At 44.8% G+C, this 23,802-nt stretch overlaps 1 protein-coding gene across 6 annotated transcripts; it reads left to right on the top strand.

Annotated features, from left to right (window-relative positions):
• The first annotated feature begins 2,528 nt into the window (after positions 1–2,528).
• On the top strand, positions 2,529–22,421 carry ZNF740 (zinc finger protein 740). Of its 6 annotated transcripts, none has more exons than XM_066617721.1 (7): positions 2,529–2,612; positions 6,785–7,011; positions 10,088–10,180; positions 10,371–10,461; positions 12,631–12,750; positions 14,990–15,108; positions 16,172–22,421. In XM_066617721.1, exons 2-7 carry the CDS (start codon positions 6,994–6,996, stop codon positions 16,274–16,276), a joined length of 546 nt encoding a protein of 181 aa, XP_066473818.1. In that variant the 5' UTR covers positions 2,529–2,612; positions 6,785–6,993; the 3' UTR covers positions 16,277–22,421. The 6 variants fall into 6 exon arrangements, with proteins under 6 accessions (XP_066473818.1, XP_066473819.1, XP_066473813.1 ...); XM_066617722.1 differs by having other exon boundaries at positions 16,161–22,421; XM_066617716.1 differs by having other exon boundaries at positions 10,088–10,219.
• Positions 22,422–23,802: the final 1,381 nt, after the last annotated feature.

The following is a 23,802-nucleotide window of genomic DNA, read 5'->3' as shown; positions in this document are numbered from 1 at the left end:
TGTCATCGTTTTTCTGGCTAGAAAACCATTTTTTTCCACAATATTGCCATCATCCTCTCACTATCAACTCTGTTGATACTCCAGTTTCCTTGAGTGACCAGCACTGCTCCTGGATGTCCAAACTGTGCCTAGGGGAAATTTTATTTTTCCACCAAAATTTTAGATGATCCCGGGGTCATTGTTTTTCTGGCCAGAACACCAATTTTCCAAGATCGCCCTCATCCTCTTACAATTAACTCTGTTGATGCTCCAGAGTTTCCTTGGGTGACCAGCACTGTTCCTGGACGTCCTAACTGTGCCTATGGGAAATTTTATTTTTCCACCTAAATTTTCTATAACCCCGGGGTCATCCTTTTTCTGGCCAGAACACCAATTTTCCACGATCGCCCTCATCCTCTCACAATCAACTCTGTTGATGCTCCAGAGATTCCTTGAGTGACCAGCACAGCTCCTGCGTGTCCAAACTGTGCCTAGGGGAAATTTTATTTTTCCACCAAAATTTTAGATGACCCCGGGGTGATTGATTCTGCATGATCGATTTAGATGACCCCGGGGTGACCCTAGGCTATAATTGGGTAAGAGGCACTTTTTCAAGTGGGTGCTCCTCTTTTATTTAGCAGGGGCCCTTTTATTTAGTAACTGGCCCTCTTCACTTCAGCTGTGTCTTTTCTAGTGGCTGTCTGCTGGTGTTCTTTTGCATCTTTTTAGATTGCAAGCCCTTTTGGGACAGGGAGCCATTAGTCATTTGATTTTTTTCTGTAAACCACTTTGTGAACTTTTGTTGAAAAGTGGTATATAATTACTGTTAATAATAATAATAATAATAATAATAATAATAATAATAATAATAATAATAATAATAATCATCCTATATACACACTTACTGGGGAGTAAGTCCCATTGAGCTCAATGGAACTTACTTTTGAGTAGGCATACTTTATGCTGTTAATTACCTTTTTCCCAAGCTAAACAGCCTGAAACACAGTGGCCTTACCTTGTAAAGTGTTCCAAACCACTGATCATTTTGGTTGCTTCCTTTGCACTTCTTTTAGCTTTACAATATCTCCTCCTTGAGGCAGGCCCATGAGAAGGTGATAAAGGGGGTAATTTGTATCCATGGTCAAAAAAGGGACCCAGGAGCCAATGGAGGAGGCCCAGAAATTTCCTGGGATCTTTCATTTTCTGATCTCACCCAAACTCACTGAGTGCATGGGTTGCTGGGTACGCAGTGACAGCTACTGCTGCAAGCCATATCTGCTGAACCAAGGAATGCATACACGACTCTCCTTAATACTGTGTCAAATCTGGGAGGTAACTGGCCTGCTGCAGCAGCTCTTTGGCTTATGGCTCCACTTACCATGAAGGAGGGTATAGGAGCTCAGGGACACAGCTGGAGGACTACAGTTGCTGCGTAAGTATGGTATGTTTTGGTCCACACGGGATGCTTTCCATTCTAGTGTGAGCCTAAACACAATGATGCTAATTTTTTTTTCCAATGATTTTCTATATTTTGGGAGAAATTTAAAAGTGTGTTTGGTTTTCCATATTACCATGTCTAGGTGCTGATGCTGCATGGGCAGGTAGACCTGGGATCTGCATTGGGAAGCCCAGTGGACCTGGGCTCCAAAGACTTTTCTGGCTGTTGCCACCCTCCTCCTGCTCTGTTTTGCTTTCTCCCACCCCTGCTCTGCCCACCATCTCACCACCCCTTTGGGAAGGGACCCAGAAGAAAATCTGTACCCCTGATAAAATTCCTCTGGGGAGGTGTAGCAACGAAAACGTGACACAGTATTCCAAGTGTTGCCGCAACCTGGATTTGTCTTGCAGCAATATTAGCAGCCCAATTCTCTAATTCCTTTCCCAATGCCTCTAACATGGAGTTTGCCTTCTTCAAGGTGCCACACATTGAGACGAGGATTTCATTGCTCTCTTCATCGTGACCCCAAGATCTCTTTCCTGCTTTGTCACCTCTTAATACGACTGCACTTTCATCTTGTAAACCAGCAATTTTCAACCACTGTACCGTGGCTTGTTGGTGGGCCACGGATAAACTGCAGGTGTGCCACGGGCATTTGAGGCAGGTCGTTCAGCAGTAGTGCCACTGGAGACACGATCCTTGGCAGGTCTACTCAGGAGTAAGTCCCATGCTGTTCAGTGGGGCTTACTCCCAGGAAAGTATAGGTAGGGTTGCAGCCTGGGAGTGTGAGCCCCCAAGCAGCAGCATGGTGTGCCTTGTCCATTGTCAAAAAAACTGATGTCAGTGTGCCATGCAATGAACTGCTGTTATTCCCCTCTGCGCCAGCAGGTGGCCTCCGTCGGACTCTCAGATCAGCGCTGTCACCTTGCCACACATCGCCCTCCAAAAAGATGGCGGCGGCAGGAACGCCAGGAGCTCACCATGCGCATGCGCATGCGCACAGCTCAGCCTCCAAGAGGAAGTTATTTTGTGTCGTTTCCACACACCCCTTCACCACATTTCCGGTTCCGGGCTGCTGGAGGCGGGGGCAGAGGCAGAAGCGGCCGGGAGGGTTCGACGACGGGGGTTGTCTGGGCGCGAACTCGTCTCCCCGGGAGAAGGAGGGGGGCGCTTGGAACGTCGAGAGAGGAGTCAGGTGCGGAGTTTGCACGCGCGCGCCTCTGCCTGGGCATCCCCGGGCCCGCCCGCGCGCGCGCACCCGCGCGCGCCTGGGCAGTCGCCTGTGGCTTGGCGCGCGAGCCTCTGTTCGCATTGTGGAACGCCTGGCAGGGGAGAGATCGCCTCTGCTGCGCCCTGGCAGGCACCTGCTGCGGCGCCCGTGGCATGGCCTTGCGGGCCCCCTTCCACCTGCCAGAGCATGCACAGGTGGTGCGCGCCCTCCTTGCAGCTCGCTGGGGCTGGGCCCCCGTGGCAGCTGCTCTTCGGGCACTCCTGGCTTGCCTGGGTACTTCCCCCGTTCCTTGGGTGGTGTGCTGCACTGTACTGCACTGCTCCTCTCACTGGGGCTTTGAAGCCCCACCCCAGGCATATCTACTCAGAAGTAAGTCCCATTGTGTTCAGTGACACTCCCAGGAAAGCATGGACAGGACCGCAGCCTTGGAGAGGCACTGCAGAAGTCCTGGGTTCGAATGTCACCTCTCCCATAAACTCAGTATGTGGCCTTAAGCAAGCCAGCTGCCTGAGAGCCCAATCCTATCCAGTTTTCTGGTGCCACCATGCACATGGGGTGTGCGCTGCGTCCTGTAGTGGGGAGGCAGTCACAGAGCCTCCCCAAAGTGTGGGGATGTTTTTTCGCTTACCTCGAGGCTGCACTGCGGCTGCCCCGATGTTAAAAAGTTGGATAGGATTGGGCCCCAAGTGTGGGGAGTAAGACTGGCCTACTTTACAGGGTTGTTGTATGGATTGCTGCAAGATAATGTATCTGAAGCACTTGGAGCACTCTGAGTAAATGCTAGATATCATTGTAGCCTCAGTGACCCCTGCATAAGTATTGGCTTTCACGTAATGATTGCTCAGTGATCCCATGAACACGTTCATGAACAAGTGAGTTCTAACCAATCCTTTTTGATAGTGTTTCTGAGGGGTGGATCAAAGTAGCAGATTTCTCTAGGTCAGTGGTTCCCAAGCTTTTTAACACCAGGACCTGCTTTTCAAAATGACACACTATCAGGACCCACCTATGTTTACCAGATTTTTAAAAAAGGAGATCAAGAAAGCATAATCTTTTATTTGTTTGTAGGTAATGATAACCAGAAAAAAGACCTTGAAACATTTTTTTCCATATATTTGCACATGCTTGCAAACTGCAGGAGCTGTGCACACAGAATAGCACAGGGCTTGAGGCAAATAATTACCTGATCTCTGCATTACCCTTTGGTGACCCACCAAAATTCAGGCTGCGACCCACCAGTGGGTCCTGACTCACAGTTTGGGAACCACTGCTCTAGGTGCATTTGGTTATAGGAAAACTTCATAACATTCATTCCATGAACAATAACTGTTTTGTTGGGACTAGTGACTGAGGCTGTATGCATATCTTGTCCCTGGAGCACACAAGTTCTCTGTAGGATAGGCATCACTTTGAAGACAATGTGTGTGACCTGTCTTGAGATGCAAACTAGGCAAAGTGACAGCTTTCTCTGGATCACTGTTTCTCCTTAAAAGGGTATATAGGCTGTGAAAAGTTAGAGCTGCTTCCTGCAATCCAGAATGGAGGGACATTTCTGTATAGGACTTAAGATGCAACCTGTGTGAAGGTCATAACAAGTCACCATAATGTGTGCATGCGTTTGCTACATGTGAAAAAACCATGTGTTGCATGCATTGGCAGATGCATGCATGTGGCTGTGCTTGCTCCCCCTTAACCTGGAACCCTCTTCTAGACCATTTATTTGGAAGTAACACTCTTCCTTCAAATTCTTTCTAAAAACCTAACTGTGGCATAAAGAGCTTGTCTTAATCTCTAACACCAAATGCAATGTCTAAGTACTTTTAGCTACTTTAGCTTTATTTATCTCTGCTTCTTCCACACCTCTTTTTGCTTTCCCCTTCCTCCTTTTGGATGTCACTCTGCCATACTAATTGAATTTTATGCTGTACATGCTTGGGAGCACAAAGCTATTTTTTTTTAGCCTGTACAGTTTTATAAAATGGCACAAATGTTAGTGTTACATATTGTCATATGTTATGATCATTATGCAGGTTTCATGTTATTCCTTATACAGCAGAGGCGTTTTGTAAATTGCAAAGGAATTCTTACACAGAATTATTTATCAGGAGCCTCTTTTAATACCACTAGGGAGCTCTACAGTTTGAAACTGCATTAGCATACAGTAAACAAAGATGACCCAATAAAGCTGTTGCCTTGTGAGCTATTTGTGTGTGTTTTTTGAGACTAGCTAATATCCATCCTTACCCTTAATTGCACTGGACATTGATAGCATTATGGATGTTTCTCTCAGAGGAGATTATGCTACTTGTTGCAGCCCTTTTCTGGAGCCACTGTGTCCCTAATACTTATTGTCTCTCCCTCAAATTTCTGTGTTGATTTGTCCTGAACATATACTCAGAAATCGCTAGAACCCAAGACAGGTTCAATGCTGATGGCAGAGAATACTGTTCAGTGCGTGTGTGAAATCTTTTAGTTCAGAACATAGAGATTTCTAGACACTAAGATTCTTGTCATCCACCCCAGGCAGATTTGCTGTTTTGTCATTAGTATCCCATTCCTGTGCATGGAACTCCATAGGTAGTCATTGGGTCACTGTAAGGTGGGCATACACAATTGTCCATGCTGATAACTTAGTATTGCCATACATGTCTTAGATGCACTAAGTGTTCAGCCATCCTACATCATGCAGTAGATGTTCTGGCCACACTGTTTGTTATATTTAAGAGCTTTGACTCCTTTGCATTTTAAAAACATTGTCTTTCCAGCTATTCTTTAATAATAAAAGGGTGTTCTGTCTGTGTGTATCAGTGTTGTGTAACTGTGTGCATCAGGTGATAAAATGCTGTGTTTGAACACTGCACTGAAAGCTAAAGTATACCTGGGCTTGGATACCAGACTGATTCTGTGTGTTTCTTGGGCCTCTATGGAAACTTGATGTAACTTACATGAATTGTTATCCTGTGAATCTGTTCACATTGGGGTCTGACTCAGAAATCTACAGCTTGTGGGGTGGTGTACAGTATGTTCAGACATGTTACTGGATGTGTTCTGACATGGAGATCACTTACAGCAGTGATCATTTGGCAAGAAAAAGAATGTATGTGAATGTTCCTTAGTTTGTAAGCCTGGTCATTTGCTCTTTCTAGAACAAACTGAAAGGCTTTAACCTTTAGCATGATCCTAAGATCCTACTTTGCAAAGCAAAAAGGTAGATAGGATCAGATGCAAAGGCTCTTGCACTAGTTGTCATCTTATGGATCACAGTGTTGCACTAGTGCAGCAACTGGACCAGGCTATTGCCTGGTCCAGCTGCAGTTTACAGCAGCTCAGGACAACATGCAGGGCCTTTGGAAAGTTCTACTCTATCCAGATTATTCCTGCCAAGAGAACTGAAGTGGTTACATTCTACTCCTGAGCTGTTAACATACTCTCTCTTTCAAACTTCCCAGGATAAACAAGTCAACTACCACTGGTTAGATGTGGGCCCCTACAATCATCTAACAGTCAGGCCATGGTAAATTGATACCATATCTAGCTTGGACTGTCACAAATACTGATTCATCAACAGTCTTTTGTGAATCTTTATAGGATCAGACTACCTGAAGGTCTTGCATAGCTGTGGAAAGAGACCCTGTTTTCCTTCTCATACTGCTCATATCTTAGATGAGTTTTTGCTTTGTGTCACCTCATTCACAGAGATACCTAGCAAGACTGCTAGATCTTAGGCCACTTCCATAGTAGCACTATCTGTGTCTAGAACTTCCTAACCAAGAGAGCTTGCCCAGCACATTCCATTCTGACCATCAGAAGGTTAGCTACAATGTTCTTATATGGGAAGGTTTTAGGGTTGCTGCTTTCTTTGTCATTTTAGATATACTGTGGATTTGACTTGCTGTTGTTTTAACTTGTATTGTTAATGTTATGTGTTTAAGTATGTAATTTCTTTTTGAGAATCCCTTTAGGGCAGGCTACTGATAGGGAGAATCTGAAAATACTTTGTAGTCAGATATACCATTCTTGACCATTCTTTTTTTGCTTGATGTAGTAGTTCTTTGAAACCTTGCTGAATGTGTGTGTTGCTTTATCCAGTTCAAGATAGGTGGACCAGTAAACCTTTCTTCTGACTTAACCCACAGGTTGAAACTAGAGGAGGAGAAGCAGGGATACCGTGGCAGCTGAACAAGGAGGACCTCGGCATCCTTTCTCCAGTCAGGGCCGCCCCAAAGGGGGATTTGGGTTTGGGGTGACTCGTCCGCAAGAGCGGTGTGGTCTATAGCTTTCTCCAGCTTTCACGGGGCTGGGGAAACTTACTTCGTGCCATTCTGGGCTCTCCGACTCCAGAAAGATGTCAACAAAGTGGAAGGTATTGGACGGGACCAGCGCAGAAACGATTTACTGAAAAATCTTAGTAGTCGTAAAATTCTTTCCTGGGCGAAAGAGAGAAAAAGCGTAAGGACTTGGCGTAATCTCCGTATTGAGGACTGTCAGACTAACGCGATGGCTCAGGTAACAGGCCCCGGTTCTCCCATCCTGTTCAGCAGGAATTCATCCTTATAGGAGATGACTGCAAAGGCCCTCAGTGGTAACCTGTACTGTGTCTAGCATAAACAGCTCTTGATAATCTACTCCAGTGATGGCCAACCTGAGGTTGTAGATGTCTCCTGGCCAAGTGCTGGGGGTCTGGGTTCTCACAGCCCATCTTGGCATATGCGAAAGGACAATGTGAAAGCAGAAGTGACTTACCTTCCACTTATGATTGCCTTTGGCTGAGACAGAAGTGCTGCCTTGTCTTCCTTCCCTCTACTCTGGGCCTTCAAAGGCTCTTGTGCACATTTGGGGGTGGAGGTTGATAGGAGAGGGGAAGAGAAAGCTGGGGCACTTCTACCCTTTGCTAAAGCTGCTTTGAAAATGAGTCCTGATGTCCCACCTAGTGCTATCCTGTACTCCAAGCTGGGTGGGGAACTGGCCTAGCATGGTAGCAGACCATGGGAGATGGACAGAGTCGAGTTGCAGACCTGATGCTTCTTGTAAGTCACCAGTAAGTCACCCCTGGGCCATTCAGTTGAAAGAACAATACAAGGCTTTGTACAAGTTTGCCTGCGCTGAGATGCCATGTTCAGAATGGTGTCAGTGCTCAGAGAAACTCTGAATTGGTCTCCACTGTAGTCTGTGCAAGTGAAGGAAATCCCCCCCCCCCCCCGGCTGTCTGTAGTTGTTTAGGAATAAGCAAAGGGGAATGTGCTAAAACTTTTGACAGTTTTTGTGATGTGGTCACATAGGATGTACTTGCATATATTTTACAACAGCCCTGCCAAGTGACTTAGGTTAAGAGAGAGTCCAGCAGGCCCAAGGTCATTCTTTGAACGTCATGGCTGAGCAGGGATTTGAACCTGAGCCTCCTTGATTTTAATCCATCACAATCATCTATACCACTGGATTTTTCTCTAAAATTGTTCTAATAAAGCAGTTTTCAACTTTTTTCATCTCACAACACACTGACAAGGTAAATTGTCAAGGCACACCATCAGTTTTTTGACAATTGACCAGATGCACCTCACTGTAAGCAGGGGCTCACATCCCCCAGTGGCCTAACGAATAAATGACCCTTGCCCCAAACTCCTGCAGCACACCTGCCACAGCAGTGTTTGAAAATCACTATTCTAATTCATGTTAAATGTAGTCCAGTGCCAACTGATCTGTATGCGCATGTTTTATCATTATCTATCGTTATGTAAGCAGCAGAAGAGAGGAGTTTGAGGGAAAGGGGGAGATTTGATCATTAGGCTCAGATTTTCCCTCTCTTTCTCTCCCCCCACTAAATTAGCACTGGTAGGATATCCTAAAACAGTAAGGCACCATGGAGTCAAACCAGATGATTTCACCATCATTGGCTTGCTGAATTAATTGGTCTTGACTGTGGGACTGGATGTCCTGCCTCTTTCCCAATGGCAATAGTGTATTTCTGTTTGACTGATTTTAGTCATCACTATTACATCCTTATGTCCATATAATTGGCACGTAACGGCTTAATTACTGCCATAGAGCCCTCTGCTAGCTGCCTGTTCACTCACTCGCCCATTCTACTGCAGAAGTATCTACACTGAGATTGCTTGAGCTGTGTATCCTTTCACTTATTTATTTACCGTATTTCTATCCTGCCTTTGAGGGGACCCAAAGCAGCTTATGCCCTGTTAAAAGTGCTGGAAGCCAACAAGATGATCCTTCCATGTTTTGCAGCCTCCCCAGGAACTCTCAAGACTTTCTGTTCTTGCTTTTGTTTTCTAATTCCTTTACAAAACTGCTTCAAATGTTGCATTTTCTTACTTTTTGGAAAGTGACACAGGCTTTTTGGAAAGTGACACAGGGAAGCAGCCAGAACCCAAGAACTACATCTTTGATAGCATGGATGGATTCTGGGTACAGTTTTCAAAGGGTGACCAGGTTTTGTACTTGCATTATTCCAGAAAAGCAGAGTTTTCTCCCATTATCTGGCTGCTTCCCTTTATACTTTCTTAACACAAGTCACAAAATGTAACATTTGTAGTAGTAAACCTTGAGATCATCTGTGGGTGCAGGAGGAAAACAAGTACAGTAGTGTCACCTGAGCTATTTGTCTTTATTTCCCTTTGGGAAGCTTGGATTGTGAAAAATCTGGGATCTAGAAGGTAAATAGAGATAATCTTTCAGGCCTTCCAGCATACAACTCGCTATTTGTTTGTTACCACAAGGCCCACCCCAATGATCTACCTAGTCTTGCAAATAGCCAGTTTCCTGGTCACCTGTGATGATTAAGATTGGCCTCCAAGTACAAAATAAGGAAGTTATATAAAAATTCGTCTTTTTTCTTTTCTTGAAATACAAAATTACAAGGCAGGAGGACCCATAACTTTTGTGGGCTTACCTCAGCAGCTCAGACCTGCAAGTTTCTTTCGTAACAATCTCCAAGAGTCAGCAAAGATGGCCAGTGTGTGCACTGAGTCAGTTCATGTTTTGTGGAAACTGGCAGATTAGCCTTGCTCTACTGTTCCTAACTGTAGGCCTGCTCTCCCATCAGGTGCTGCAGGCAATGTTAATCTTTATCCCCTGCTGGTAAATGCCCATTCTTCAGGGGCATGCTACCTCATTGCTGCTTACAGCTTAAGAGGTATGGAGCACAAATCAGTATGGATTTTATTAGCATGAATCCTGTTCATGCTCCTCATATTTTATTACGTTTTACCATGTGCTTGCTCCCAGGCACTCAGAGCAGCTTCACGTGGCCATTCTCCTCCCCACCCCTTATTTTCTGCAAATAGCAACTCTGATTTTGAGTGAACAATAGTGACTGGCCCAGCAAGGCCCAGGGAGCTTTGTGACTGAGCAAGGAACTGGTCTGTTCTCCCCAGACCTAGTGTGGCTCTCTGTTCTACCACACTGACATTGTGCTTGTCTCTCCATAGGCGAGTCTCCTGGCCTGTGAGGGTCTCTCCGGAGTGTGTCTTGTGCCAACCGTCGCCAGCAAGAAGATGATGCCGAAGCAGAGCTCCAAGCAGGTGGAGAACGGAGAAAGAGGGGGTGCGGCGGACATGCTGGTACGGGGCAACCCATTTACAGCTGTCTGCTGCTCCATATGTACTTCCCATCGTGTCAGTGGGTGAAGAAATGAAAGAGCTGAGATAGGGAATCGGGAACAGGGTTTGGGATTAAATTACTTGTTTTTGTGACATGCTTTTTGTCTGCCAGGGTCACCGCAAAGAGAGTGAAAAATCACGCAGTCGAAAGGAAGGAGAAGCAACAGAAGGATCTCCACCTAAAAAGTCCCTTAAAAAGGCAGGTAATCTTATGTCATTTTGCCTAGCAAGCTATAGCCACCCCCAGGAATTACATTCTTGCTCTTGTGAAGCCATCAAATGGCTTCTTGTGGAGCTAGAAGCACACCTCTTGTCATTTGGAATTGGCCCACGTTTTTCAAGACAATGAAGTTCTCTTGCCATGAACAGCACTACTTAATGCCCTACCAGGTGAGGAAACTGGTATAGCATACTAATAAGAGTGCACATTGTGTGTGTTAGCTCACAACATGGGAAGTGTAGGAAACAGTACCCAAAGAAAGACGTGCACTGAATTGCTCAGAGTTTTGTGTAGCATTCCACTATATGAATTGTCACTTGTGATGACCCCTTTTGGCCCTCAGTATGTAAAGGAAGGATCTAGTGGGGATCAGGCAATTGTTCTGTGGTGTATATAGAATTCACACCTAATGAATGTAGTGAGTAGTGCAATTGAGTGTTGACATAGTCCTTGTGGAGTTACACCCTGATTTCAAGGCACAGGAACTTTCAAGTTATAACCAAGCCAGGTTTCTGACTGTTGTCTTGTGTGCTCCCTGAAGCACTTGGTGGGCCACTGTGAGATACAGGAAGCTGGACTAGATGGGCCTTTGACCTGATCCAGTGGGGCTCGTCTTATGTTCTTATGTTGTGTGTCCTACAGAGTAGTTTTTTTAGTAAACCCTGAATGCAAAACCTGTTCTTATTCTTGCCCCAAGTTTCCCTGAGGGAATACTGTGCAATCTCCCTTTAAAATACAGTACTATGAAATTTCCTTGGTGACACACAAGAATGGTTGGGTACAGTGTTCCCAGTAAGCTGCATGGCTCAAACCAGAGATCCATACACCTCAGAGCTCAGCTGAACTGGAAACCAGGGATGATGTATGACATTGTTACGAATACCACAAAACAGCAGCATCAGTCCCTTAGGGCAGCCAGTTTCAACCGCTGTCCCATGGCACATTGGTGTGCCATGAGTGGTCCACAAGTGTGCCTTAGGAATTTAGAGGAGGGTCATTTATAATGGGGAATGTGAGCCTCCCCCCCCCCCGGCGGCATAGTGTGCCTTGTCAATTGTCAAAAACCTGATGGTGTGCCTTGTCAGTGTGCCGTGAGATAAAAAAGGTTGAAATTCATTGCCTTTCTTAACACAAGGGGAAAAACAAGGGGGAAAACAGATTGATTCATGATTTAACTTATTTTGCTTAATTATGCGTTTTTTCTATGACGCATAATTTATTCTGTTTTTACCTGGTCATGGGAAGGGGCAAGAAGCTATGTACAGAACAGAAGCCTCACCTCTTGACTACTGAAGATCTTACTCACTCACCTCTCTGAGTCCTGAAATGTCAACCAGTCTTATCCAACCGCTTTGGATAGGGCTAGGAATGCTGCTTTAAAAAAATATAAAGAAAAGCTGAGGGTGATATAGTTACATATGCCACCTTTGCTCTTTTTTATTACATGGGTAGCACAATCCTAACTTGTGCTGGAACAGGCAGGCCAGGAGGCCTGAGCTGTATCCAGTGCAAGGTTGGGGCTGACTGTGGTTCAGCAAGAGGAAACTTTTTCCCCTTACCCTGGGTAAAGCAGCAGCAGCCCCAATGGGTCTATTTGGATCTGTGTCACCTGACACCTTTGCGACATGTTTGTGACCCTCCTGGGCTGGTGTAAGGGACTTGTGCTGGCCCACGGCACAGTTAAGATTGTACCCTAAATGCATATTCAGGAAGCTGAATTCTGTGTCACATGCTTTTCAGCTTTTATTGCTGGTCTCAGAATAGCAACACATGCACAGCCCTGAGTCAACAGTACAGGTGGGCCCCTGTGTCCACGGATCCTGTATCCACTGTTTCAATTATCAGCTGTTCAGTTAAACTCCTTGGGTTTAAACTGGGAGACTTTAGAACTTAACCAGAGATGGGCATGATTTGAATGGGAGAGCGGATATGTTCTTTCCTGTGCATCTGGTTCTGAGGGAAGCAAACTAGTGTGGAAAATGTGCTGGACCTGGAGTGCCACCAGTGCCTACAAAGAGCAGCAGAGAGCAGTAGGTGCAGGACTTTAGCAGACCAGGTGCAGAAATTTGGTGGGCTGCGATGCATTGAGGAACAGGATGGGCATGTTTTATGTTAGCTGAGGAGATAACCATATACATCTTGATGCAGGTAGTGGTGATTGAACAGAATGGATCCTTCCAGCTCCGGATCCCCAAGAACTTTATTTGTGAGCATTGCTATGGTGCTTTCCGAAGCAGCTACCATCTCAAGAGGCACATTCTCATTCACACGGGTAAGTGGATAGGTATGGTTTGGCAACCAGAGTTTACCACATTTGGCAATAGCTAAGAAGGTGGGGGAGCCGTGGACACCAGCTGCTGCTCCAGCATCTATGTGGAGGAAACTTACTTGCTAACGTTATCAGTTGGCAAAAATTCTGAATTTAAATGTAGTGGTGAAGCACAAAACTATTCTCATTTTAACTCATCATTTAAGGAGGATTTATCAATGAACCAGTCAGACTTTGTTCAGGTGTGTTTAAAGCATTAACTTTATTAGAACAAAAAAATCATTTTGTTATCAATTGGTCTGATAGTTAGGCCAATTACAAAAAAAAGCAAGTTAGTTTACTATTATTGTGACATAATGCAATTAACTTTAAACTTTTTATAATGAATTATTTTATTTTGTGTAAGGTTTCTGCAAATGAAATGAATGATTCACCAAACAGCTCGTCTGTTTGGCTTTTGTCCCAAACAGCTAGGAGTAGCCTAAAAATAGGACTAGCCTTAAATTTTTAATTTAAAAAAATAACGCCTACAAAATAGTGCCTACAAAGAGCAGCAGAGAGCAGGGCTTTAGCAGGCCAGGTACAGAAATTTGGTGGGCTTTGATGCATTGAGGAACAGGAGGGGCGTGTTTTATGTTTTTTATTATGTTTTTGTTTTTATGTTTTATGTTTTTTTAATTGAAAACAATAGTGACATTGAAACAGAAATGAAGCGAAAATAAAGGCAACTATTAAAAGCAAAAGCCGGTTTTTAAAGGCAGTTAGCAAGCCTGTTCTTCAAACAACATGACTTCATGGTGCAGTTGACAGTGTGTGACTGACCAAATTATAGGTAGTCCATTGACAGGTCAGATGACAATATCTGACCAATCAAAATGGCTGGCATGCCAAAAGTCTTTCTTTCTTTCTGCCCCCCTCCCCCAGCACTGTATTTTGAAAGCCTGGTTTATGTGTAATAACCAAGCTGCTCATTTTCAGGTGTCATGACCTGCAGAATCTGGATCCTGCCTTTGCAGTGGCCAAGTATAGCTTTTGTATAGCTCTGGTGCGACTCGGGTAGCAATGGAAAATAGACAACTAAAGGCTACGTTAACACAAATGTTCATCACTCTTCATTTGAATATGCTTTGCTCCCAAGATATTTTGGGGTCATTATGAGGGCACATAGCTCATAATTTCTTTACATCATGCTCCTTGATATTTCCTGACCGTGTGCAGTTCTGTGACGAGTAGAAACGTGTCTGACCCAGTAAACGGCAGTATATTTCTGAAGATCCGTTCTGATCGTGTGCCATCTCCTCACTCTGCCACTAGATGGCCTTTTCTCCTTTGAGATGTATCTGGCAGAGTCCCAGGTCAGAACATGATCCATTTAACAGTTTAATGTATTTTGGAAGTATCAGACTGATAACTCTAGGGGAGAAAATTCCTTCCCAACCCCCATTCAGATTAGCCACTGACCTGGGACAGAGGAGCAAGGCTTTCTTCTTTCACAGTATTTGACTTGGCTTCCTTGCATTAATCACCTTGAACCATTTTTTCTATATGTACATTTTCTGTCTTGGAATACCTGCTCCTAACTTGTAGCACACTGTGGGCTGGATTGCACGGTGGTATGGACTGCACATTTTAATCTGTGGTTTGGTTGGTTGGTGCTCTCTCTCTGTGCAGCAGGTCATATTCTTAGTTTTTAAGGACCTATTGGGCTTCACTAATAAAGACCTTCCTGGGCACTTGTATGTAGGCAGACACCTAGCTGCATAATTAATCTCTTGCACACCCAGCAGTATATGCATTCTGTATTTAGAATGAAGCAAAAGAGAAGCCCCTCCCCTTCTTCCTTAAGCCAAGCAAATAGAACAGGGAACCCAAGGATGAGCTGGCTTCTCTGACCAGCCCTTTGAATAAAACAGCATTTTCCTTCCTGAAGCGAATTGTGAGAGAGCATCTCTTCTGCTGATGATCTGGAGTCTGGTGGACTCCAAGAAAGGGACCTACCAAGCAACAAGAAAAAGAAACAAAACAGCACTAAGAGTATGTGCCACAGTTCTGCTGACGTGTGGAACACAATTCACCAGGATCATTCCCAAAACCCCACTGAAACAGAATGAAGTTGTGTAAGAGGCTGGCTGTTGTACAGCTCTCCCTTCATTGCTTTGGGTAAGAGACATGCCTAATGCATCGGGCCCTTCAGGAGAGGCCTAATGTAGACCCCAAAGCACCTGTTTTCTCCCTCTTGCAGGTGAGAAGCCATTCGAGTGTGACGTGTGTGATATGCGCTTCATCCAGAAATACCACCTGGAGCGCCACAAACGTGTGCATAGTGGGGAGAAACCATACCAGTGTGAGCGCTGCCTGCAGGTAATGTCTACTACTTTGTTTCACCTGTAGGGTTTGCATCCTTGTTTGCTATCTGTGAGACCTTTGTCAGTAAGAGTGAAGCACTCTAAAGTTGCTCTGCTCTCAAAAGATCCCTTGACCCATTGGGAAGCTAAAGGATAGGGAGCCCAGAAGCAAGAAGGCTGCTGGGAGGAAACAGAATAGGCAATGGACTGAGAAAGAAGAGCCTGGAGAAAGAGCAGATGGGGGGAGAGGCTTCAGGAAAGTGGCAGATAGCCCAGGGCATTAAGAAGGGGTGGAAGGAGATCTGAAGAACACAGTGCTTAAGATGAAGAGCAGGGTATGCTGCTGTGGTAGTGGAGCTTCCGAAGAGGCAAAGTGGTGAAGACAGTGGGACAGTACATTTTAACTTGAGGAAAAAAATTGATGGAGATGTGATGTTAAACAAGGAGCGAGCCAAAGAGAAAGTAGGAATGGGCAAAGTTGTGAAGTCTTAGAGGAGGGGTGCATTGATGTTGGAAAGAGCAAGGCAAGCAAGGAAAGGAGTCAAAAGTCCATAGCCTTAACCAGTGGATCCCAAACTGTGAGCCATGGCTCCCCAGTGAGCTGCAGGTATCAGCCAAAGGAGCAGCTGAATCCTTGCAAAAAATCTACCACCCTCTACAATGCATAGGATTGTGACCCTGATGGGGAGCCCCGGCCAGTGGCCCAGTAGGTAAAGGGAGCTGCCAGTCAAAAAAGTTTGGGAACTTCTGGCCTACTCTAGCGGGAATTCTGCTCATTATGGCTTCTTTTGTCATGACAGCATTGTGATCTGGCAGCTTCCAAGGGCCAATAAAGGATAAAAAACAAGGGAATGGTGTTGAATGCCAAATTGATTACAACTAACCAGCTGGTTCCTTGGCTGCAGGCTTTTAGTTCAGTTGTAACCTCTAACCCTGGTTAAGGAAAACAAACCATGTCTGCTTAGTGCTTGTAGAATTCCCTCTGCACTCTGCAGAATTGTCCTTGTGTTGCTTCCTTTCATGGCTTCCTCGTCAGCTGTTTCTTTTCCTGTCCTCTGTTCCTTTCAGAGCTTCTCCAGGACAGACCGGCTGCTGAGACACAAACGAATGTGCCAGGGTTGCCCAAGCAAAGCATCCGATTCACAGCTGCTGCTCTAGGGGCATGGCAGGAAGTGGGAATTTAGAAGGAGTTGGAAAACCGGCAGGATTCTCTGTGGGTTTTTTGGTTCGTTTGGTTTTTTGCGCTTCTGTTTGCCTGCTGGCCCTGTTCCTGTGGAAGTGAGGAGACTCAGCCGAGCAGGGCACAGACTTTCAGACAAGGTCTTGACACTGTAAATAAGTTAAGGAGAAACTGGAACGTGCTTCCTGGTCAGCCGAAATCACTTGCAATTGTGGATAAAGTTTGTTTGGGTTCTTTTTTTTGATGTTATCACCATTTGCCTCAGGAAAGGCTTCGAGAACAGCTGGGCCTCCCTGCAGATCCTTCTAGTGATGTTTGATGCTCTTGATTGACAGATCTGCCAGCTCACCCAACCGCTGGTCTTGTGAAGATGGGAGAAGAACAGACTAGTCTGTTATTAATTTTTAAAAATAATTAGAACAAAAAAAAGTACCTAACTGTTTTACGCAGTTGAGACAAGAAAGCAATGGAGTTAAACAAGAGGTAGCCACAGAAGACTTTGACTCCAGAGCTCATGGGAGTCTGCCTCATCAAAGCTTTGCTGTAAGGTCTGCAGAGCTTTTTATTTTCGTACAGTAACTTGGTTTATGATTTTAAGTTCCTTTCTCAACCCTCAGGTTTCAAGAAACAAGGGCTGGAGGGAGTGGTGGTTATGGTGAAAGTCCATGTTTTCAAGTGTCACCACTGGCATGATCTGTGGGATGCTGATGAAATCCATCTGGCTGGCGGGACAAATCCAGCTACTCTGAATGAGAGGAAGAGCTTCTGGTCTTCTACAGAAAGTTGACTTCTATCCACAGCTCCCTCCCCATCCTCTGTACATAACCAGGCATTCAGAATCCACCCCACTGAATGCTCCTTTGCACAGAATTGTCTTGTTAGATGGGAATTGATTTTTTTTTTCCTCCTACATATGAGCCAGCTACAGTTCAGGGTCATCAGTCTTTGGCCATTCCTGTTTTCAGAATTGGAACCAGAAGTCTTTCTTAGTGGCAGTGGGGAACCACAGTTCACTTGCGGGGTCAAATAGGGGCAGAATTCAGCCAAAATTCATTATGAGCTGCAGAACTGGGTATTTGAAGACTAAGGTCTAGCATGCCCTTATTCCATCAGATCAATTTCTTGGGCCTGGCAAAGTGCTGCTACCATATTGGGAAAGCAAGGATCTGTGGCAGGCAGGGGGCTTCTGATGCCCTGGGCTGCCCAGTAGCTGTAGGTTTTGCTGAAAAGGACCCACTTGCCAAAGGATTCCACCTAATTCAGAAAATGCTGTTCCAGCCGACACTATTTTTAGTTGGTTTCAATGAGCAGTAAGAAGTACTGCAAAGAAAGTGGAAACCTCCAGAATCTCTTGTTCATCCTCATGTTCACAGCAACCTGGCTTGGAATGGAGGGGGAATGGTTCACCAAGTACTCTGCCATTGGAACCCACTGTTTACTGCTGTGAATAGGTGCCTATTACCTGAAATCTTTTCACACTGTATGTTCTGGAAGCAGAATTCCGTCTTTTTCTCTCTCCCTTTCCCACCCCCAGTTGATGAACTGTCCCAGATTTCTGCGGATTTGCCTTGGGGTCCTGATTCTCACCTTGCTGTCAGCCAGGTTTTGAGACCTCTGTCAGAAGGTCATGTTGCAGAGACCTGTTTGGAGGCCTAACCCATGCAGCTGGAAAGGTTTGTAAATAGAGGTAGGGTGGTTTAGATCAAGAAGGTTTTTTTCCATATGTACAATCAATCACCTAAAGAATCCCAGCATACCAGCAATAGGTGCTGTGCTCTAGAGGCTGAGCTGAAAAGCAGTAGTTAGGAACTTGCAGGGAGAATTGTGCTGGTAGTGCTCTGTCATCTCTTAAATATTTGTCTCCCTGTCAGCTTTGGCTTCTTGGGTCCTTTGCCATTTCCTAATCAGTTTGGCTAGAACTGTAGGGGGTAGTTTGAATGCTGTATGGGCCATGCTAAATTCCCACAAAGGCCATTGCGCTGTAGTACCTACCCAGCTCTCTGAGTGGGCAAAATGGCAACTCCTGGTAGAACAGAAGGCACAATTGGGAACGTATAGAGGACACCATCTAACTTTTACTACTGTCCCTTCTGTGCTCCTGAAAAGCACATAGGAGGTCTAGTTATCCTGATATGATAGAAAGGGGATGTTAAATGCTTGTTCTGCTTTTCAGTCTGTTACTGCTTCTGTGATCTCCCCATGCAGAGATGGAATAGGGATGGAGAAGTTTGTTAAGCTCTTTTTTCAATTTATGTGTGTTACAGAGTAAAGAAACAGGCTCTTTGGCTATTCGTTGGAAGAGCCAATGCTGGATTCACTCTTGCTCCTTCTGATTAGGTAAAACATGACAGAGAACACCCATTTTAGCCCAAATTAGTTGTATTACCCTTTCTTTGGCACTTCATTATGCGGAATGATTATGCACTTGATTGTCAGCATACTCTGGGAATTATGGCCTGTTATTTTTGTGGAGCCAGGAAAAATAAGGCAGCAACATCCTACACAAATTGTGGCTTTCAGTGCTAAAAATTGAGCAACTGAGGGCCTTTTCTGGTCACACTGTTGCAGTTGCTCAGGCCTGATTCCTGGAAAAGGAAAAATAGGGTTATGTTTTAGAAAATATTTGTGGAAATTAAGGAGTTGAGAAGGAAGCAGGGGGGATCCTGTTTCATGCATCAATTCCAGGGAGAAGCAGTAGCATTTTAAATGAGAGAAGTTTCTACTCATGGGGGGAAGAGACAACAGTTAATGGAGGAAAAGCCTCTTTATCACACTTACTTAGGTGCTGCTGTTCTGCTTTCTTCTTGTTAATCCTCTGGCATTAATCCATCAGTAACTGAAACATGACATTACAAAGCGTATTCAGTATTGCTGCTTTTTATTCCCTTCAACAGACTGGAAACCTGGTTCCCTTGAATGAATTGCCTCTTGCTGCCAGTTTCCCCTCTGTGCCAAAAGGGTAATGACCCATCTTTACTTGGATCCCTTTTAAGCATGTGTGACTCTTGAAGCACAGACAAAAGGTTCGTTGAGATCTGCCTGCAGGAATGCTGTTTGTAGGAAAGTGGGAGGTTAGTAATACTACATATGCTATATGGCGAACACTTCTTGGCATGCTGTAACTCTTGAAAAGAAAAGCACTGGTGCAGAAACACCACAGAGGGAATCTCAGAGGTGCACCAAAGATGATTTGCTTGAGCCCAATGTGTTTCAATTCAGTAACGTTATTAGGGACCTCAGTAAAGTCAAGTTGTATACAGTCTATTCAATAAGTCAGTAAAACAGTTTTTCATACTGAAGGTGTTAAAATACATTAACTGTGGGCACAATTCTATAAAGTTTTCCAGCACTGATGCCAATGGGGTGTGTCCTGCATCCTGCAGGGGGAGCAGTCTCAGATGCCTCGAGGCTGCATTGACGCTGGAAAGTTGGATCGAAAGTTGTCTCTTTTCTCATCCAATCATACAGGCCATACAGGTTTTCTATAAGGGAATAGAGAAGCCTGGGCTCAGCCTTTAAAGTAACTTCTAGATAGTATAGACAACTTAATTCTTAATCAAGTAACATTAAATCTAACAATGAGGTTAGGCTTTAAAAACTTTAATTTGCATGAAATATATGACGTGGGGACACAGATAAGAGTTTGTATGAGAGTTCAGCTCCAGCAAATCATGCTACCTACATGGTGTTGCATATTAAACTGTTTTGTGCAGTGTCAAATCTTGCTACAACTTATGTCGCTTATAAACTTGGTGTTAAGAGAAATATAAGTTTGGGTTTGTCCTGTTATATAGGTTGTGTGATTTTACACTATTTTGATTATTTTTAAAAAGCATTTAATTTTTAGTGTGGTTTTTAAAAATCATATTGTTTGACATTAAATGGATTGTATACACTATTATTTTCATAGTAAAGAGTTGCTGGCTCAATGCATATTGGACTCCATAAAATATATCTTTGCTGTACCTGTTTTTAATTTCCTCTTGTTGCTTCTGCTTTGACACTTGAACAGTGCAATAATTTGGTGGTAGCTCTGTCTGTTTTTTATTGAACATGTCAGTAAAGGAAAACACTGCTTTTGTTCTGAATGAGGTGTGGCAGAGCACCTGCCTTGTTCTGTAGCTCTCAGGGGTGAAGGCAGGGCGGTTGCCTGCATCAGACACTCACTGCCAGTGATCTTTGCTCTTGGGGTTTTTCCTGGAACCTGGTTAGCAGGGGAAGGGAGGGTTCAGGAGGGAAACAGTGCAACTGCTTCAGATAGGGATGGGAGGATGTAACTTTTGTTTTCTCTTGCGGTCACTTTCCTTGTACAGTTGGCATCTGGTTAGCTTGTGGTGCATCTGCTGTCACAGGTTATCAGTTTGGTGTACAGAACTTTGGTTCTACTCAGCCCTGAAAATGAGTTGTGTGCAGAGCAAGACTCTAAGCAAATGTCTAATTTCTCATGAATCCAAGAAGAATGTTCTCTGAGGAGGAGCTTTCAAATGTCTAGAAACAAAATGCTTTAGAAAACCCTGAAGTCCTCCTTGTGTGTTTAGAGACCTTGGACCACAGTTTGTTTCAGAGTAAGAGACGAGAGATACCCAGCAAAATCACATGGTAAAGCTTTTCTAAGATTGTGCCCCCCAAGAGTGCAGGTAGGATACATATGGATGTGCGCAGATGAATGGTAAAATAATGCCATGTACATGGTAAACACACATATTAGGGAAAGAGGTGCACCTTTTCCCTGATATGCTAGTTTTTAATGGAAAAGGGAATATCTGTTCCCCCCACCCCAGTAGCACGCAGATATGCAGCTTTCTCTTCCTGAAAGTGAGGTCCTGGGAATGTTTTTGCCAGATTCTGCTGATTTGTGTAAATTGGCCCTTAGTCCTAATGAAGTCGGGAAGCAATTCAAACATTAAAGCATTTAGAACTTAAAAACAGGAATTGTCTTGTTCTTGAAAGCTGTACTGTACTGCTAAAGCATCCTCAGGAAAATTGATTGCACCCAGACTGTGTGGTTAGCCATATCATCTGGTAGTTGCCCATAGCTTTTAGTGAGAGAGTTGTCCCTTTTAACAGGGTTCTTGCCTTTTTCCTTTGTGGAGGTGAAAGTGGCCAGGAATAGAAGTGAAACTTGACTAGAAAGTTTCATAGATTGCTAGTGGGCAAGGTGCCAAAGGGCCACAGGTTTCAGAATGAATCTTGTTCAAATAGTAAGAGGTCATTGTGTCAGAAGAGAGTTGTCACTTGACAAGGATTGAGGAAGATGAATAATAGCACTTTACAGTTAAAAACAGTAATGTGACATGGACTCTGTTTTTAAATACTCCTGCTGGTGAACACTCCTGCCAGTGTGGTTGGCAGGGTAGTCTAGCTGTGATTCTCACAGAGCTAAAAACTGTGAGGTCATCTGATCCAAGTAGTAGTTGGTAATTGGGTCTTGCATAAATTCTGAAACCTGCTGTGGAATTATATACATACATATTCATGCACAGACTGGACGCTGAGGAAAAGCCAGCATTGCAAGTTTATTTGTCATGTGGTGATGAACCATTGCCCCTCTCTCTCAAGACATTCCTGGTACGCACAGCTAAATTCTTGGTTAAAGTCTTTAGTTGTTTAGCTGTACTATAGGATTAATGTGCATTTTGGAGAAACTGTGTTGGAAGTTTGGAGGCCAGCATCGCCAGTCAGTGAATGTAGCTTGGAACCCCTGTTCTCTTTGGGAGAAGGGATGTAGATTTCCTCTGCAGGAAACTGCAGAGGTACACAGTTCTCAGCATATGTGGCAGGCTGCCTCCGAGTGCTTGCTTAAAATGGGAGATATTGCTGGCCTTAATCTTGAGGCTGAGGCATGAGAAGAGGATGCTGTTTGTGCCATTCTGCAGTTCACACTGACTGGTGAGGTCCTTCTGTTCATTGTAAAGGGATGAAAATCCCAGCACTTCTGACTGGGCAGAAAAGCCATGAATTTGCCCAGGTTACTCCAGCCTGACAGCCTAGTATCAGTGTCCAACAGCTTGTGTGTGTTCCTTGTTTTCTTTCCCTTTTAATTTACTTATTTTACTCTGGGGGAGGGAGTTGGGGTGTGTTGCCCAAGGGGAGGATCACTTTTAAACTGTAGTTTTTATAAGATGTTATAAACTTGTATCTTTTTACCATTACAGTGTGGTGTCCATTCCTTTTTGTGATCTAAATAGGATATTGAAATAAAATGTGCTTGCTTTGTTCCCCCCACCCCTGAGATTTGATTATTATGTAGTCAGTTCCCCCTGCATTTCATCATACACTGGCACAACTAAGAAATAAAATTCAGACTAGGAAGGTACATGCAGCTAGAGACTGACACAGTTCTCAGAAGACTCATTGTTAGCAACCTTCAGTCTCGAAAGACTATGGTATCGTGCTCTGAATGGTGGTTCTGGCACAGCATCTAGTGTGGCTGAAAAGGCCGATTCGGGAGTGACAATCCCTTCCACACTGGGAGCAATTGTAGTGTGTCCCTGGTCTGTCTCCCTGGCTGTGGGCCTTCCTTCTTTGCCTCTTCGCCTCAGTCTGTTGGCAAAGTGTCTCTTCAAACTGGGAAAGGCCATGCTGCACAGCCTGCCTCCAAGCAGAACGCTCAGAGGTCAAGTTTTCCCATCTGTAGAGGTTCATTCCTAAGGCTTACAGATCTCTCTTGCAGATATTCTTATGTTCTTATGTTCTTATATCCTTGTATCGCAGCTGTGGTCTACCTGTAGGGCGCTTTCCCTGCACGAGTTCTCCATAGAGGAGATCCTTTGGGATCCGACCATCACCCATTCTCACGACATGACCAAGCCAACGCAGGCGTCTCTCTTTCAGCAGTGTATACACACTGGGGATTCCAGCTCGTTCCAGGACAGTGTTGTTTGGATCTTTGTCCTGCCAGGTGATACCGAGTATGCGTCGGAAGCAGCGCATGTGGAAAGCGTTCAGCTTCTGTTGTGTGTGAAGAGTCCATGACTCGCTGCAGTACAGAAGTGTACTCAAGACGCAAGCTCTGTAGACCTGGATCTTGGTATGTTCCGTCAGCTTCTTGTTGGACCATACTCTCTGCGAGTCTGGAAAATGTAGCTGCTTTGCCGATGCGTCTGTTTAGCTCGGTATCGAGAGAAAGAGTGCCGGAGATCGTTGAGCCAAGGTACACAAAGTCATGGACAACCTCCAGTTCGTGCACAGAAATTGTAATGCAGGGAGGTGAGTCCACATCCTGAACCATGACCTGTGTTTTCTTTAGGCTGATTGTCAGTCCAAAGTCTTGGCAGGCCTTGCTAAAACAGTTCATGAGCTGCTGGAGATCTTTGGCAGAGTGGGTGGTGACAGCTGCATTGGCAGCGGACACTCTCTGCAAGTACCTGGAGCCTCTTCAGTGCAACTCAGGCAAACAGCTTTCTGACAGCGCTAAGGAGAGAGACGCCGCGGTAGTTATTGCAGTCACCCCTGTTGCCTTTGTTCTTGTACAGCGTGACGATGTTTGCACCCCTCATGTCCTGTGGTACTCCACCTTCTCTCCAGCAG

This window comes from Tiliqua scincoides, chromosome 2, assembly GCF_035046505.1.
Source record: "Tiliqua scincoides isolate rTilSci1 chromosome 2, rTilSci1.hap2, whole genome shotgun sequence".
Taxonomy (NCBI): Eukaryota; Metazoa; Chordata; class Lepidosauria; order Squamata; family Scincidae; genus Tiliqua; species Tiliqua scincoides.
Note: the sequence above shows the minus strand (reverse complement) of the source record. Positions and strands in the feature narration are given on the sequence as shown.

Bases quoted from the DNA above. Each gene is read 5' to 3' on its own strand.
- ZNF740 (XM_066617716.1), top strand. The intron at 10,220-10,370 runs GTACGGGGCAAC...TTTGTCTGCCAG, and splicing joins GGGGTGCGGCGGACATGCTG to GGTCACCGCAAAGAGAGTGA. The intron at 10,462-12,630 runs GTAATCTTATGT...TGATGCAGGTAG, and splicing joins AAAGTCCCTTAAAAAGGCAG to TGGTGATTGAACAGAATGGA.